We start from the raw sequence: 14,495 nt of genomic DNA, 5'->3' as shown, positions 1-14,495 counted from the left end.
AAGGATCACCCCTTCCCTGGCCTCCTGTTTAGAGGGGTCTTTCCTAGCACCCACCCACGACACCCCTGGGGTATCTCTGTACAAACTTAGGGCTCTTGTCACTCTCATTCACTCTCACACATCCAGTAACTTCACACACAGAGTCCCAGGGGCCTGGTGAGTTCTGACTACCCACACCCCTCCCTGTAGAATGTGCTGGTGCCACCCCTGGGTTCTGTCCATAGATGCCACCACAAGACAGTGGAGTGGGGGGGCGGGGGGTTGGGGGGACAAACTGTTTATTCCCATTTCACAGACTGGGAAATCAAGGCTCTGAGAAACAAAGTGGTAGCCACATGAACCGGAGGAGACCGGCTACATACAGGAAGGAAGGGTGTCAGGGAGGAGCTGCCCTATAAGCCCGGCCTGCCATAATGGGGCCCCCACAGGCTGAGCCCACAGATGTATACAGCCCCAAGGTTGGAGCCCGAGATCAGGCTGCCACAGGACCAGTGTGTGAAGGGCATCTCTGCCAGCCCTCCCACTGTATCCTCATGTGGCCTTGCTGTACTCAGAGCCTCTACTCTCTAGAGACCTTCCCCTGCCTTGTTTGTGTAAGTTTTGTTTATGTGTGTGTGTGTGTGTGCATACACGCAGGTGTGTGTGTTGTGTCTATGTGCGTATTGTGTGAATGTGTATGTGTGTATGCATGTGTGTGTTGTGTATTTGAAGGGCAGAGAGACAGAGAAAAAGAAAGAGAGATGCTGCTTCCTTCTGCTGCTTTACTCCCTGCAGCAACAGTGACCAAGGCTGGTCCAGGGCTAGCCCAGGAGCCAGGAACTCCGTCTGGGCCTCCCACATGGGAGGCAGGGGCCCAGGTATTTGGGCCATCTTCTGCTGCTTCTCCGGTGCCTGAACAGGGGACTGGATCAGAAATGGGGGCGTAATTGGTGTCAGGCACTAAAATATGGAACACAGGTATCTCAAGTTTACCCCAGTGCATCACAGCACCTGCCCCATTGTCTTCCTGTAGCACACCAGTCCTCTTGGATTGGTGGAGGCCCCTTCATGACCTCACTTGACCTTGGCTGCTTCCTTGGAGACTCCTGGATACAGTGACATGGAAACCCTGACTTCAGCACCTGAAGGGCAGAGCAGGGTCACTGTCAGTCTGTGTGCAGTTCCCTCTTCCAGCAGCAAGGCAGGAGTGGCTAGGAGCAGCCCAGAGCCCTTGGTGGCAAGTGCAGGCACATAGAACTGAAGCTGTGGCCCCCGAGGCTTCACTACTTTCTTGGGAAGATTCTGAGCTGTGCTGTTCACGGCCTTCAAGTCCCAAAGGTCATAAGAGCCACACATGCTGAGAGTCTGTGGGGTACTGGGCCTGTCATGGGGCTCGTGGACTCACGCAGTCCCTGTTGGCCTCACTTAACTTGTGGGAAATCGAAGGCTCGGGGACCCTAAGAAGACTTTCCTGATGGTGTCACTACCAGGACTTGACCACTTGTACTCCAGCCACGCCCTGGACCCTCTCTCCAAGGGCGGCTTTGGGAATTAGGTTGTGAGCAGTGTGTATCGAGTTGAAATGTGAGAGTATAATAATCCCCTTCCCTGATCGTTGCAGCTCACAGGTCCAGGCCCCAGGCCTGAAGTGCTCCCCCCCCGGCAGGACCCTGTCCATCGGTGTTATTGCGTGTCCCCGTCATCCCACCCCTATCCCTGTGCTGAGGGCCTGCCTGTGATACACCTGGGTCAGAATGTGGATGCAAAGTCCAGAGAGGGCGGTGTGCTGTCCAAGGATGGAGTAAGCCAGGGTCAGGGCCAAGGGCATCCATTGTCATGTTTTTAGCCTTAGTGTAGGAACCCAGGGCCCTTCCATGCCCTGTCTCCAGGCAGCCCAGCACACTGGAGGAAAGAGTCAGAGAGCCCTGGACCAAACCCTACCTCTGTCATTTCTAGCTGGGTGCCATTTCCAGCTTGACACATGGCACCTCCTCTCTGAGCCTCATTTCCTTGTGTGGAAAATGGGGATACTAGTTAGCTTTGCAGGTGAAGAGAGAGAGAGAACACAAGTGAGCGAGTATGGGCATTCCCTGTAACAGTGTGACAGAGAGCAACAGTTCCTGCATGGTCGAGGGGCACAGGGCTGCCTGAGCTGGAAACTCCAGGAAACTGGTGCCCATTAGGGCAAGACTACAAGCAGGTCATTACCCTGTGCCCAAGGTTTTGGTGGCGAAAACCTAAGTCTACGACAGGAGTGTGGTTTCTGTGACAGCCCTGCGCTGTGTACATCCTGTGTTAGTGCCCGAGTACTCACACACTCAGTGTGATATGGCATCACTGTTCCTTCCAGGCACCCCCATCCCATGCCCACTGCCAGGGCACCCTTTACTGAGATCTGTTGCTAAGTCCTTGACTGCCTCTCCTTCCTTCTCAGCTTGCACAGATCTGCCCCAAGCACAGAACCCAGAGCCTGGCACCCTTGTCCCAGTCCCTCTACCTCCAGGGACCCTGTGGTAGCTCCCAGGGGTCTTTGCAGGGTTCCTGTCTCTGTAAGACTGCTCCACTTTTCCCTGTTCAACTCCCTTCCACTGCAGTCCTGTCTGAGCCAGGTGGTCTCACTCTTGTCCCCTGTCCCTGGGCTTCTGACACCCCTCCTGCCCAGCAGTTTTGCAGGATGGGGTTTCGGCAAGACACAAAAGTCCTGATGGCCACCTGGCTGAATAGTTCCAACAGGGGAGACTCAGAACTTCCTGGTCCTACATGTTTAGTTCAAGCTTGGGTCAAGCCTGGGCCCAGTCACACAGGGACTGAGTAGACCTGGGGAGTCCTGGATGATGAACCCCCCCAAAAACCTGCTACTTGAAAGAACTGGCTCTGACACACAGCCCAGGCACACAACAAGCTTCCAGACTGAGACCCGAGGTGTAGGCAGGTTCCCTGGGGGACTCAGATGTGCCCCCTCTGCCCAGCAAGGACTCTCGGGGGACTCTAGTTATTCTGCTTAGGTCCCAGCCTGGCCCCAACTGCCTCACCTCAGAGAGGTGACTTCAGCCTCATCCTCCCACTTTTCCCATCTCTGAAGTGGCGATGTGAAAACGCCTCCTCCACAGTGTGGTCAAGAGCAGATCCTAACAGATGCCAAGGATGTCAGCTATCAGAATTCAGGGACCAAGGCGTCTGGACATACCCACTGCCACCACGTTCTCCCTCAAATTAGAAGCCCAGGAGGATGCCCAGTGTGAGAGAAAGAGGGTCAAGGGCCTGTCCTTCCTGCTGACTCTAGAAAACATGCAGGATGTCCCCCAGCAGGTGGTGGGGCAGGAGTGGAGGGTAAAGTGATCTGGCTACAACTTTGGAACCTTAAGTCTGGGTCCCAGAGTGAAGCTCATGCCAATGGGGTCTGAGTCTCCTGGGGGCTGAAGTAAACTCATGAGGCTCCCCTGTCCAGGACCTGACCAGTTCCCAGCACCCACCTCTTGGTCCCATGCACCAAGTGGCAAGTGCTTCCCAGCCCCGTGCTGTGCCACCATTCTCACACCCTCTCCCTCCTGGGCCTCGCCGCCTCCCTCCATTTTAGACATGCAGAAATGGGGGATCCGGGTGACCCTGGTCGTCAGTCCTGCCATTCTTGGCTGCTTTGGTATTAGCCCCAGTTCCTGAGAGCTGTTGTGTTGTTTCTCACTTTATAAATGGGGAAACTGAGACTCAGGACTCTATGGGGCTCGGAACAGAGCTGAACTTCAGACTCTGTGAGCCTGATGGCTGTACCAACAGATAAAGGCAGGAGGTGGTGCCTGGAACCACAACTAAGAGTGCCCCTTCCCACCCCCTAAGCCCCTGTCAGGGCCAACTAGGGCCAGTTCCACAGCTAGAGGGCAGAGGCCAGAACAGTAACCCTCGGGGTTTCAGAGCCAAGTGTGACGTGTCAGTACGTAAGCCCCAGAAGCAAGCATCCATTCCCCTGGAGTGAGTTGACTGGGCTTGGGCAGGCCCTAGCGCAGACGGGCCCCTGGACCCCAAGCTACATCTTCCCCATCTTCTTGGAAGCAGAGTGTGCCCCCCATGACCCACTCAACCCTGCGTCCTCCCGTGTTTATCTGACTCCCCTGACCCTGGCCCGCACCAGGCGCTTTTCTCTCCCTTTCTCAGAAATCAGGACACAATAGGCAGCGTTTCCTTGAACTTATTAAAAAATCCAGACTTGTAAATTAATTTGTTCGTGTTGTACAAAGGCAGTGCAGATGGACTCATTAGCATGCACACAACAAATAATTATAGATGAATTTTTAGCTGGCCTGCCTAATGCGCTCGCTGGGTTAATTATGTCAATGTATAATTACATCAGCCCGGGGAGACATAATGGCGTACCCTGCTGAGCGGGCCTTGCCTAATGACAAGGCGTGGGGGTGCTGCTGACAGAGGGAAGCCACAACACCGTTGCCATGCACCTGCTTACCTCGGCCCAGGCACCCGTTGTCCGAGCCTCCCTTCACCTAAGCAGATAGGCGGCACCAGGAGCAGAACCAAGGTCACTTTGTTCCAGCTGCACCTGAAGGCCCCCATGCACAGGCACTGCTGCCCCTCCCTGTCAGCAGATGTTTGTGGGGTTGGACTGGGTGTCAGGCCATGTCATAGGTCCATGGGGTCCCATCAGAGAAGGGTAGGACAGGCAGTGGCACCAGCCCACCTCCGTGAGTGGCGGTGTTCACAGCTGGAGTGGCCTAGGTACACTCACCAAGCGAGTGTACCCTGCAGCTGTGGTGGGAAAGGAAGGGGGCGGGCAGCTGGGAGAGCTCATCTTGGAGGACTTCCTGGAAGTAGTGGCATGTCAGTTGTAGTATGGGTTGACTAGCTTAAAGGGGTAAGAGGGGAAAGACACCCTGTTTTAGGCCCTGTGGTGGGAGGGGCCGTCAAGGCCAGCATCAGTGGACCTGGGACCAGGGCAGGCAGGGTTCCCATTTGGACCAAGCTGACTATATGGCTTCCTTAACACAGACACGTGCCGTGGCTGCTTTTGTGCTGAAGCACAAAGAAATTGCTTCAACTACCAAGATCACACAGTGCCCCGGGGGAACGCGTGGTGGATTAGGGACCCATGACCTCAGAATCAATGCCCCATACCGCTACACATCCTCACCAGTGGAAGCTCTGAGGGAAGCAGAAGGAAGAGAGACTGCTAGAGACTGGCGCAAGCCTGATCCCTTGACCAGAGCACTGTGTGTGGCTGATGGTACAACACTGGGCCATGGTGACATCATCTCTCCTCACCAACACATCCCCTGGCCTCACAGAGCTTTAATTACTTCTGAGTGAACCTGAGCTGGACACGAGTTGGCCTCCAGGGAGGGCCCAGGAACCCTGAAGGTGCCATGTCATGTGCTCATCTGGACCAGGCAGTAGTGTGAGCACCTGCCTTGGCAGTGGAAGCAACCAGGGAGGAAGTGTGGCAGGAGTTGTGGGCAAAGGCAGAGGAAGTCCTTGGAGGTGGCAAGTGGTACCCTAAGAGAATGGGTAACATGAGTGGGTTCGGGTCCTGATATCCATGACAGTTGACCAGGCTGGACACCATGCTGAGAAGTGAAATTTTGTTCACGTAAGAGACCTCCAAATGGAGGGGCTGGTGGAAGAGCGAGCCTCTGGGGTCTTACCGCCCGGGATCTTGAGGTGTCTTCGGCTTATTGTCTCCAGGGAACCAGGGCCTCTGTGAGGACCAGGGCCATCTTGGGGGAGCCCTTCATTCCTTGTTTCTGTTGGAACCAGAATCCTGTTGTCCAGTGGCGGCTGTTTGTGACAAGAGGCCTGTTCCATCCTGCTCTGTTGAGGTTGTGCACACTGGGGTGGTTTTGTTCTGGCCTGCTTCCAGTCCCGGCTCCCTCAGTGGGAGATAGAGCCCAACTCCACCTATGTGTGCCTGGAAGGCACCCCACATGCAGGGCTGTTCCACCTCATTGAAGCCAACATTTCCTCAATCACATACTCCAAGTACTGGTGCTGCCTCCAGCTAGTTACTCATAAGTGACCCCTGAAGCTTCCAGTATACCAGGATGTCCCGGGGCGGGGGATTGGGAGGAGCTGAAGGTCCCAGACCAAGTGACAGCCGTGACCACCCGCCCCCCCAGCCCAAGAGGCAGGGAAGTTAGACGCATTGCCCACTACCACATTGTCCAGAGCACAGTGCCAGAATCCATCTTTGGTGATCTGCATGGCACAATCTCACAGCCACTAAAGGTGGCATCGTCAAGAAAATGTAGTAGTTATGACAGTTAGCCCTTTTATTGTTACTCCCAGCACAGGCACCCCCAAGCAGATGCCAGGAAGGCTGTTTCTCCATAAAGCAGTCAGACCCTGGCATCCCTAGCCGTCAGAGTGGTGCTGGGTGGCCTTTGTAGACCTCTGGGGGACCCACACATCCTGGGCCTCGGCACCTTCCTCATCGCCCACATCTCTATTTATGCAGAACCTGTGCCTGTGTTTGAAGCGCCGCGTGGCCCAGACGACAGACTGCAGCCCCCTAGCTTTGACCCCAGCGGGCAGCCCCGGCGAGATCTCCACAACTCGTGGAAGAGGCACCCAGAGCTCCTTGGACCCAAAGGTACCAACCAGGGTGGGAGGGGTGGGGGTGTGGTCCCATGGCAAGGCGAGGAGCAGTGGAGGCGACATGGCTGTGGGCCAGGACCCTGAGTCTGCGGCTCAGCCTGTTGAAGGGCTGGCGGGGTGGGGAGGGGCGGCACCAGGAGCACTCCTGGCCATCACTCAAGGGCCCATTGTCGCAAACATGTGATGTCCAGGGCCACAGGGAGTGTGGGGCTCACAGGGGCCATGTGGGTGCAGGCCTCTGAAGATGGGCATGTAGCCTTCACACCCACACCCTGCCAACCACATCCCTTATTGGGGTGCTGATCTGATCAAGTGGGGTGCTGATCTAATCAAGTTCCAGCTACTCAGCTTGTGATCCGACTTCCTGCTTGTAAGCCTGGGAAGCAGCGGGTGATGGCTCAAGTGCTTGGGCCCTGCTACTCCCGTGAGAGACCAGGATGGAGTTCCTGGCTCCTGCCTGCTCCAGCCCTGGCCGTTGAAGACATGTGGAAAATCAATCCTCTCTCTCTCTCTTTTTCTCTCTCCCCCCATTCCTGCCCTTCAAGTAGATGAAAATCAATAAGTACTTTTTAAAATGCACTTAATATCCCAGTAAGCCCACCGTAAAGGCAAAAATCATCATAAACTCAAAGCAACATAAGTCAGTCTCTGTATACAGGATTGCACCCTTGACCCTGTGAACTTGGGACTAGTGAAGAACTGGACTCAGGGGCCCCATGTCAGAGGTCAGAGCTGCATTCCTGCAACCCAAGACCACAGAGCCAGCCTGGGACCACCCGAGCTTTCTGGGGCAGCCCCGTACCCCAGGGAAGAAGGGGTGAGGCTTCAGCTGTAAGGGCCATAGCAGGGCTGATAAGGAGATCCTACACCCTCCCCCAGAGAGGTGGGCCTGCATCAGGGCCGCAGAGCAGGGCAACTGAGTGTAGGCAACCCGCTGCGAAGGAGCCAGACCCCCAAGGGGGTCCTGCCGGCCCCTCCTCCAAGCCCTCTGCCACAGAAGGCCCTAATGTGACACCGCCAAAGGCACACTCCAAAGGAAACAGGAAGCTCTCCCCAGTGACCCGCAAAGTGGGCACGGCAGTCCTCACCCAGGCACAGACACGAGGCACTGAAGCTAAGGGTGCACAGCATGGCAGGGATGTAGGGTGTGGGAGCCCCCGTCTACAGCAGCTGAGGCATGGGTGGGACAGCTGCAGCCTCGGAATGAGGCTAGTGAAGCATGCCTATGCTGCCCAAGAAGGGGTGAGAATGCCATCGGCCACAGTTTCTGTGGTTTCCCACAAAGCTGGAACGAGCTAGTGGTTCAGAACAGAGCCCGGAGTATGGCGGCATCCACGTGAACAAACGTAGGCCCGCCTAACAGCGCGGATACCTCTGCCTGGCTGCTGCGCGGCCCTAGACCCAGGCCTCACACACAGAGCTTGCAACGGGCGAAGCTGAAGCCCGGGGCTCCAGTGTGCACTGTCATGATAACAAGATGGCAGGATGACAAACACTGCAGTCAGGTGGCAACCTGTGCCAAGGGGGAGGAGCCCTGGGCAGTCACTGGGCTAAGTGCCAAGCCCCATGCCAGCCTTTGGGTGCACAGCTAAGACTCAGACCCACAGGAATCCTGCCCTTGTGCCCTGACCATCTAGAAAGAGTGTGAGTGAATGAATAGGTCAGGTGGTATACAAGCTTGGGGGCAGTGAGTGAGGGGCTGGTGACAGGTGGGAGATTGCTGTCTAAAGGAATGGGTGCACAGCCTTAACCCAAGGGCCACAGCTTTTTCTGGCAAGGGTCAGAGCATGAGCGTTTGAGCTGATATGGGCCACTCAATATCTACTGCTGAAGTATGGAAGCAGCCATGATAGAGGTATAAATGTGTAAGTGGGGCTATGCGCCAGTAAAACTATTTACAAAGCAGGTGAGGGCCAAGTCTGCCCCAAGGACTTCAATGTGAGCTCCATCCTGAAGCTGTCGGACAGGCAGTACAGACGGGCCAGTGCCCGCTGTCACACTCCGTGTCCCCTAGTTCAGTCTGTCAGTCATGTCCCAGTGAACACCTGCCCAAGCCCGACCAGTGGCCAAACCAGCACTTTGCCTATTCTCTTCCCACCCAGGAATGCTCTTCCAGTCACCGTCTTGGAGTAGGGGAAGCTCAAAGGGAGCAGGTGGCCAGCAGGGCTCCGCACCAGCTGCCTCTCATCCTGAGAATGCTTCTAACCCGGTGTCACCGTGCTCTGACTTCATATTGAGGCACCGCTATGCCCTTGGCCCTGACCCCCCGTCGGCTCCTCGGGAAGCTCTCCCTGCACGCTGTAGGCTCTGCAGCTGCCCTCCTAGCCGGGAACACAGTCAGAGATTAATAAGCAACACGGAGACAAACTCAGTCGGGCCCACGCCCAGGAGCCCAGCTGGTAGAATTCTCGAACCATCCCATATGAACCCTGTGGCATCTCACCAGGTCCTTGCCAGGCCTCATTCTGGAGAGCAGCTGAATGTTAGGCTCTGCAGGTCCTCCTGCCCGCTAACCCAGAAGTCACATCTGGGCCCTGCATTCCCCATCTGCTGGCCTCCCTACCTGGGCCTCACAGGTACACCTCCCATACCGCAGGCTCTGTCCTCAGTGGTCAGCCTCTAGCCATCATCCTCCCTAGCCAGTCCCCAGGAAGAGCATCCTGGGGGCCTGCTCATACTTGTACCTACAGTTGACAAGTGGGTACACTCCATAGTGAGGAGCAAAACCAGCCTTCTGCTCTCCCATAGGTTGATCAGGGTGAGGGTGCCATGTGGCCCAGCAACTCTCACTCGTAGAGCTGAACTCCCCTAAGAATCGACATCTAAAGCTCCCAGCGGCACCACGCTGGACAAGCAGAAGTGGAAGCCATGCTGGGATCGGCTCCCACCTTGGGGAGGAATGCAGCCGGAGCAGCTGCAGTGTGGGCAGCCCAGAGGGGAGCAGTGCGTGAAAGGTCTGAAACTGGAGCAGAGACCGAGGGCGGGTAGGCTGGTAGCAGCACAAGGCTGTGAGGGACCTGCAGAGGCCCTCGTCCCTGTGCAGCGGAACCAGGTACTGGCACCGGGGGTGATGGTGCTCAGTAGTGCATGTTTCATTCAGCATCTCTGCAGCGAGGCACCTGCTGTTAGAAAATCGCCAAGACGACAGGGAGCCTCCACGTGTGCGTGGTGGGAACATGACCAGTAACCAAAGTGTCCCTGGGGAGGCTGGGAAGTATACTGGAGTGGGTTGCCGTCAGCCAGTGGTTATGGCTCACGTGCTGCTCTCAGCGCCCAATGTCTGCCTCTTTCTCTCCCTGCAGAGCAGAGAGAGAGGACATCCCCTGCCGGGCCCACGCTGACCGAGGGGAGCCGCCTCCCTGGCCTTCCTGGCAAAGCCCTCCTGACAGAAACCTTGCTGCAAAGAAATGAGACGGAGAAACAGAAGTGAGGAGGGGGTGGAGGGGTGGAGGGGTGGAGGGGTAGAGGGGTAGAGGGGTGGAGGGGTGGGACTCCCTGCTGCCCCACTTGGCTGGGGGATGGAGAACCAACCCTGAGAACGCAGGCCAGGCATGCGGAGGCCAAAGGCAGAGGGCTCAGAGACTGGCCCTGAGCGGGCCACCTCACCATTCCGAGCCTCGGTTTCCCCACTGGATAACGGGTTAGCCTTTGTTCTGCTGGGACACAGATTGGCGGGAAGTTCTCCTTCCACTACGAGATGTCTTTTGAGGCTGCACTTCATGAAATGGAGTGAATGGGGCTGATCACCAGTCCGGCACAGGCCACTGGCTCTGCGGCTGCAGGCCAGGGTAGAGTCTCTCCCCTCCCTGCTGTGCTCGTAAGACCGTCCCCCGATCAGACAAGGCCCACCCACATCCCCTGGGATGTTCTCCTCTGCATGGGTCAGCTGATCATAAATGTGAACCCCACATATTTGCCCACCCTGAGTGGTGGCATTACTGGGCACGGTGCCCCAGCCACATGCACACTTGGCCTTGAGGTCACTGGCATGCCCACTCCAGGATTGTTGCAAATGTGAAATGAGACGGTGCCTGTGAGTAGGCGGTAGGGAAGGCTGCCCGATGGTCAGCAACTGGGACTCAGGGCATCAAGCTGGCTGCTCCCTCCCCGTCTCCATCATTTACCTGTTCCTCCTCCCTTCTTCATGTTTGTGGAGCCAGCCACTGGGCACCAGGCATTCACTATTCTAGGCACTGGAGACTCTGTCCTCCTGGGCGTGGCTCTGTGGTAAAGAAGGTGCGTGAATGAAGAAGATAAGTGAGAGAGGCTGTGATGAGGATGGGGCGGGCTGCAGAACCAGGGACAGGTATGAGGGGAAGCCCTCCCTTGCGGGGAGAAGCAGGTGCAGAGTGGAACCCATGAAGACAGGACGAAGGCCTGGCCTACTGGGCTGGCAAGAAAGTGAATGGGGCTAGAGGGGGAGGGGCAGGAGAGGAGACCACAGGTACCCTTCCCAGTCCTGCCGGGGCCCCTCTCTGCTGGGAAGCGTAGCTGGCCCTGAGCTCTGCCGCACAGGCTGCCACAGCAAAGGGGTGTGTGCCCCCGACAGCCTGCGTTACAGCACCCATGGAGGCAGGTACTGCAGAACGCCCCTTCACGGAGAAGGAAACCGAGGTCCCCTGCTGCTCTCAGTGTGTCCCCCTGAAAGTGCTGGCAGAAGCTCACCGGGCCAGCAGGGACGCCAGTGACCTGCACTGCAGTGGGACTGAAGGGAGCGGGAGCCAGGGCAGGGTAGGCTCAGTTGGCCCAGGCATGGCCGGTCCCCTGGCCAGAGTGAGCAGGCTTGGTCTCTCCGCAGGGGCCTTCAAGAAGTGCAGATCACTCTGGCAGCCCGACTGGGGGAGGCGGAGGAGAAAATCCGTGTCCTGCACTCAGGTGCGCATCCAGCACACATGGACATGGGCCACGGGCAGGACCGCTGTGCTCAGTGGCTCCAGAACCAGGAGGGAACGAGGAGAGGCTTGGAGGGGAGTGCGGGTGGGGACAGCCTTACCAGCAGGGGGTCCTCAGGGTCATTACTAAGTCCAGACAGAGGGCTGGAGATAGAATTAAAGCAGGCACACATGCCACCATGGTTAGGGTACGTACTGGGGAGGGGCCCCGTCTAGGGCAAACTGGGTGAGCCAGGCCTCACCTCCTGCTTTTCAGAAATCTCAGTTGCTGTGATACACCCAGAGCAGAATCCAGGGGGCAGGGAGGACCTGAGGGTGTTAAGGTTTACCCCAGACCAGGGGACACACAGCCACGTGCTCCCACCCCCGTGCAGCCCCCTGGACTCAGAGCTGAGTCACTGCACTGCCCAGACAGCCCCATGCGCTCCTGCCAGCGTGAAGCCCTTGGGGCCAGACCCACTCCCTGGTGCCAGTTCTGTCAAGAGAAAGAGTAGAGTACCTCCCTGCCCCGCCTACAATTGTGCTTTCTGGGGCTCTGGGGGCACGGCCTCTGCCCACCTGGGCACAGGGGTCTATCTCATCCTGGCATTTTACCACTTCCCAGCGCTAAAGGCCACCCAAACAGAGCTCCTGGAGCTGCGCCGAAAGTACGACGAGGAGGCAGCGTCCAAGTAAGTGAGTGCCCTGCCGAGGTGTACCTCCTCCTGACCCCACACGTGCCTCCTCCCTCTGACCTCCAGACTGTGTCTTCCTTCCGACTGCCAGTCATGACTCGTCCCTCCGACCCCCAGTGTGCCTCCTCCCTCCAGTCATCCAGGCTCCCACACATGCCTCCGACCCTCTGTCCATCCCACATGTGCCTCCTTCCTGACTGCCCCATGCCTGCCCTTTGTTCAGTAGCTCTGCTCCTCACACCCCTTCCCACCAGGCACACAGCTGCTTCTCCTCTGCAGCTAAGCACCCCGGGACCCGGGCTGAGGAGGCTGCTGGGAAGGGTCTGTTACCCACCCCCCGCAGAGCCCCCAGGCTGTCCCCACTCCCCCCTACAGAGTCCAACCCTTGGGGGCCAAGTAGCATTCACCTAAATACCTCTGGGCTCAAGCAATCTTCAGGCTCTAAGACGTCGGCTCAGCTCACACACACTTAGTGAGTACCGACTATTTACCCAGTGCTGTGCTGTGTCCAGGAGAAAATGCTGGAATACTGCCCTGCCATGGGTTGAAGAGACAGCCAGTAACTAGAGTACACTATGGCACACTTGCTGTGTGCCCAGCCCTTTCTCTGCAAATGGTGAATGCTGCGAGGGAGGAACCAGGGACAGGCAGACGGTAGCAAGGAGGGCTGGGTCCTTCACCGGGGGCCGGGAGGGGGAGCAGGCAGGGAGTGTCCCCAGAGGAGGTATCTCTCTGTGTGAGTCCTGAGGGATGGAGTGGCCATGGGAGGGACCTGGGGTGATACTCTGGTTCATGCCAGGAAAAGTCCTGGGTGCACATGCAGCCCAGGTGGCAGCCCAAGACCCCCAAGGTCCGCTGGCTGGAGAGGGGTCCCTTCCTGAGCCCCTGAGGGCTGGCAGTCAGGAAGGGTGAGCCCCATTCTCAAGGAAGGCTGTCCAGGCAGGCGGCATCATGGGGGTGAAGGGCCAGCCAGCAGGGGTCTTCCTGGGGAGAAAGCCCTGGGAGGTGGCAGGCGTGGCTGCCTGGAAGGGGCGTACAGCCAGACCTGCTCCCGGCTCCCCAACCTGCATGCTCTCCGCAGGACAGAGGGCAGGGCAGCCTCCTCCACCCCATGCTGGGGGATCATGGGGTCCCGGGTGGGGCACGGGCCTGGCAACAGCCGGCAACCCCTCCTCAGGGCCTCATCTCTCTGTCTCAGGGCAGATGAAGTCGGCCTGATCATGACCAACCTGGAGAAAGCAAATCAGGTGAGGAGGTGCTGGGGCTCCTTGCCCGATGTCGGAGCTCAGCCTTCCCCTAACTCGGTGTGTCTTGTGCCTGCCATCGGCGGGGGCTGCGAGGGACCACGAGTCCCAGGTAGACAGGGTTAGGCAGGTGTGGGCAGCTCAGAACTACCTGGGAATAGAGCAAAAGTTAGGGAGGGGCACCTGTCTGCCTGGTCCAGGAAGATGTCCCAGAGGAAGGGACCTGTAGCCAGAGGACACAGAGGGGTGACTCCAGGGCAGCGGCCAGGCAGACCACGCTGAGCTGTGCAGCTGCCCCTGCCTGTGGCTCTGTGAGCTGTCCCAGGCCCAGGTGAGAATCTGACGAGCCCTGTCCTCCTCCTCCCTCAACCCCGCCATTCCTGCTAATCGCACCAGACCCTCTACCTTCCCTGGGGTGCCCTCTTCCAGTCCCGACCCTGTACAGACTCTTCCTGCACCCTGGCTTTCTCCAGCTCTAAAGGCATTGTCATCTGCTAGGCATGGGCATGGCTTGGAGGGTCCCCATTTGTCCCGTGTGCCACCCATACCTGCAGTGCCAGTGGCTGCTACCTACAAGGCAGGTCCTGGCTATCGCTGAGGGAGGCCTTTGGGTTCAGGAGACCTTGCAGCTGGGGCCCCACATCCATCCAGCAGCTGTTCCAGGAAGGACCTCCACGCTGGGCAGCATGGCAGGGCAAAGACCTGCAGACATGGGGAAGGGCAGGTGCTCTCCCCTGCAGAGCCATCTGGGACCAAAGGAAGGGCTTCGGCCTCTGTCTGCCACATAGTCACCAGCAGGTGCACCCACCCTGGCTGCCCCTGCTCCACTAGAACAGGATTCCAAGCTGACACTGCTGAGACCCGGGAGCCCTCACCCTGACCACAGCCATGCCGTGTGGGGGTACAAGAGCCCAGAGAAAGGACTGGGTGGCACTGCAGAGGTGGCCTCAGGCTGCCTGAGCTTACTCAGACCTGCGATTGAGTGTGGGTCGCAGGTCACAGAGCACTTTCACTGCATTGGTGAGCAGTCCTCAAAGAGGGGCTGAAGGGTACGGCCCAAGACCCAACTTCCCACTCGTGCCCCCTCTCTGCAGCTCCATGCACGAGCT

The 14,495-nt window shown here is 57.9% G+C and overlaps 1 protein-coding gene across 1 annotated transcript in view; it reads left to right on the top strand.

The window, feature by feature from the left end:
- Window positions 1-14,495, top strand: part of CUX2 (cut like homeobox 2) — a 197,607-nt gene that overhangs the window by 166,341 nt on the left and 16,771 nt on the right. The window contains exons 5-9 of the mRNA XM_040987002.1: window positions 6,437-6,571; window positions 9,879-10,002; window positions 11,375-11,451; window positions 12,073-12,139; window positions 13,341-13,389. Of these exons, the coding sequence (XP_040842936.1) occupies window positions 6,437-6,571; window positions 9,879-10,002; window positions 11,375-11,451; window positions 12,073-12,139; window positions 13,341-13,389 (452 nt within the window). The remainder of the gene's footprint in view (window positions 1-6,436; window positions 6,572-9,878; window positions 10,003-11,374; window positions 11,452-12,072; window positions 12,140-13,340; window positions 13,390-14,495) is intronic.

The sequence above is a fragment of the Ochotona curzoniae genome, unplaced genomic scaffold, assembly GCF_017591425.1.
Source record: "Ochotona curzoniae isolate NIBS_2020 unplaced genomic scaffold, NIBS_Ocur_1.0 contig_46, whole genome shotgun sequence".
Taxonomy (NCBI): Eukaryota; Metazoa; Chordata; class Mammalia; order Lagomorpha; family Ochotonidae; genus Ochotona; species Ochotona curzoniae.
Note: the sequence above shows the minus strand (reverse complement) of the source record. Positions and strands in the feature narration are given on the sequence as shown.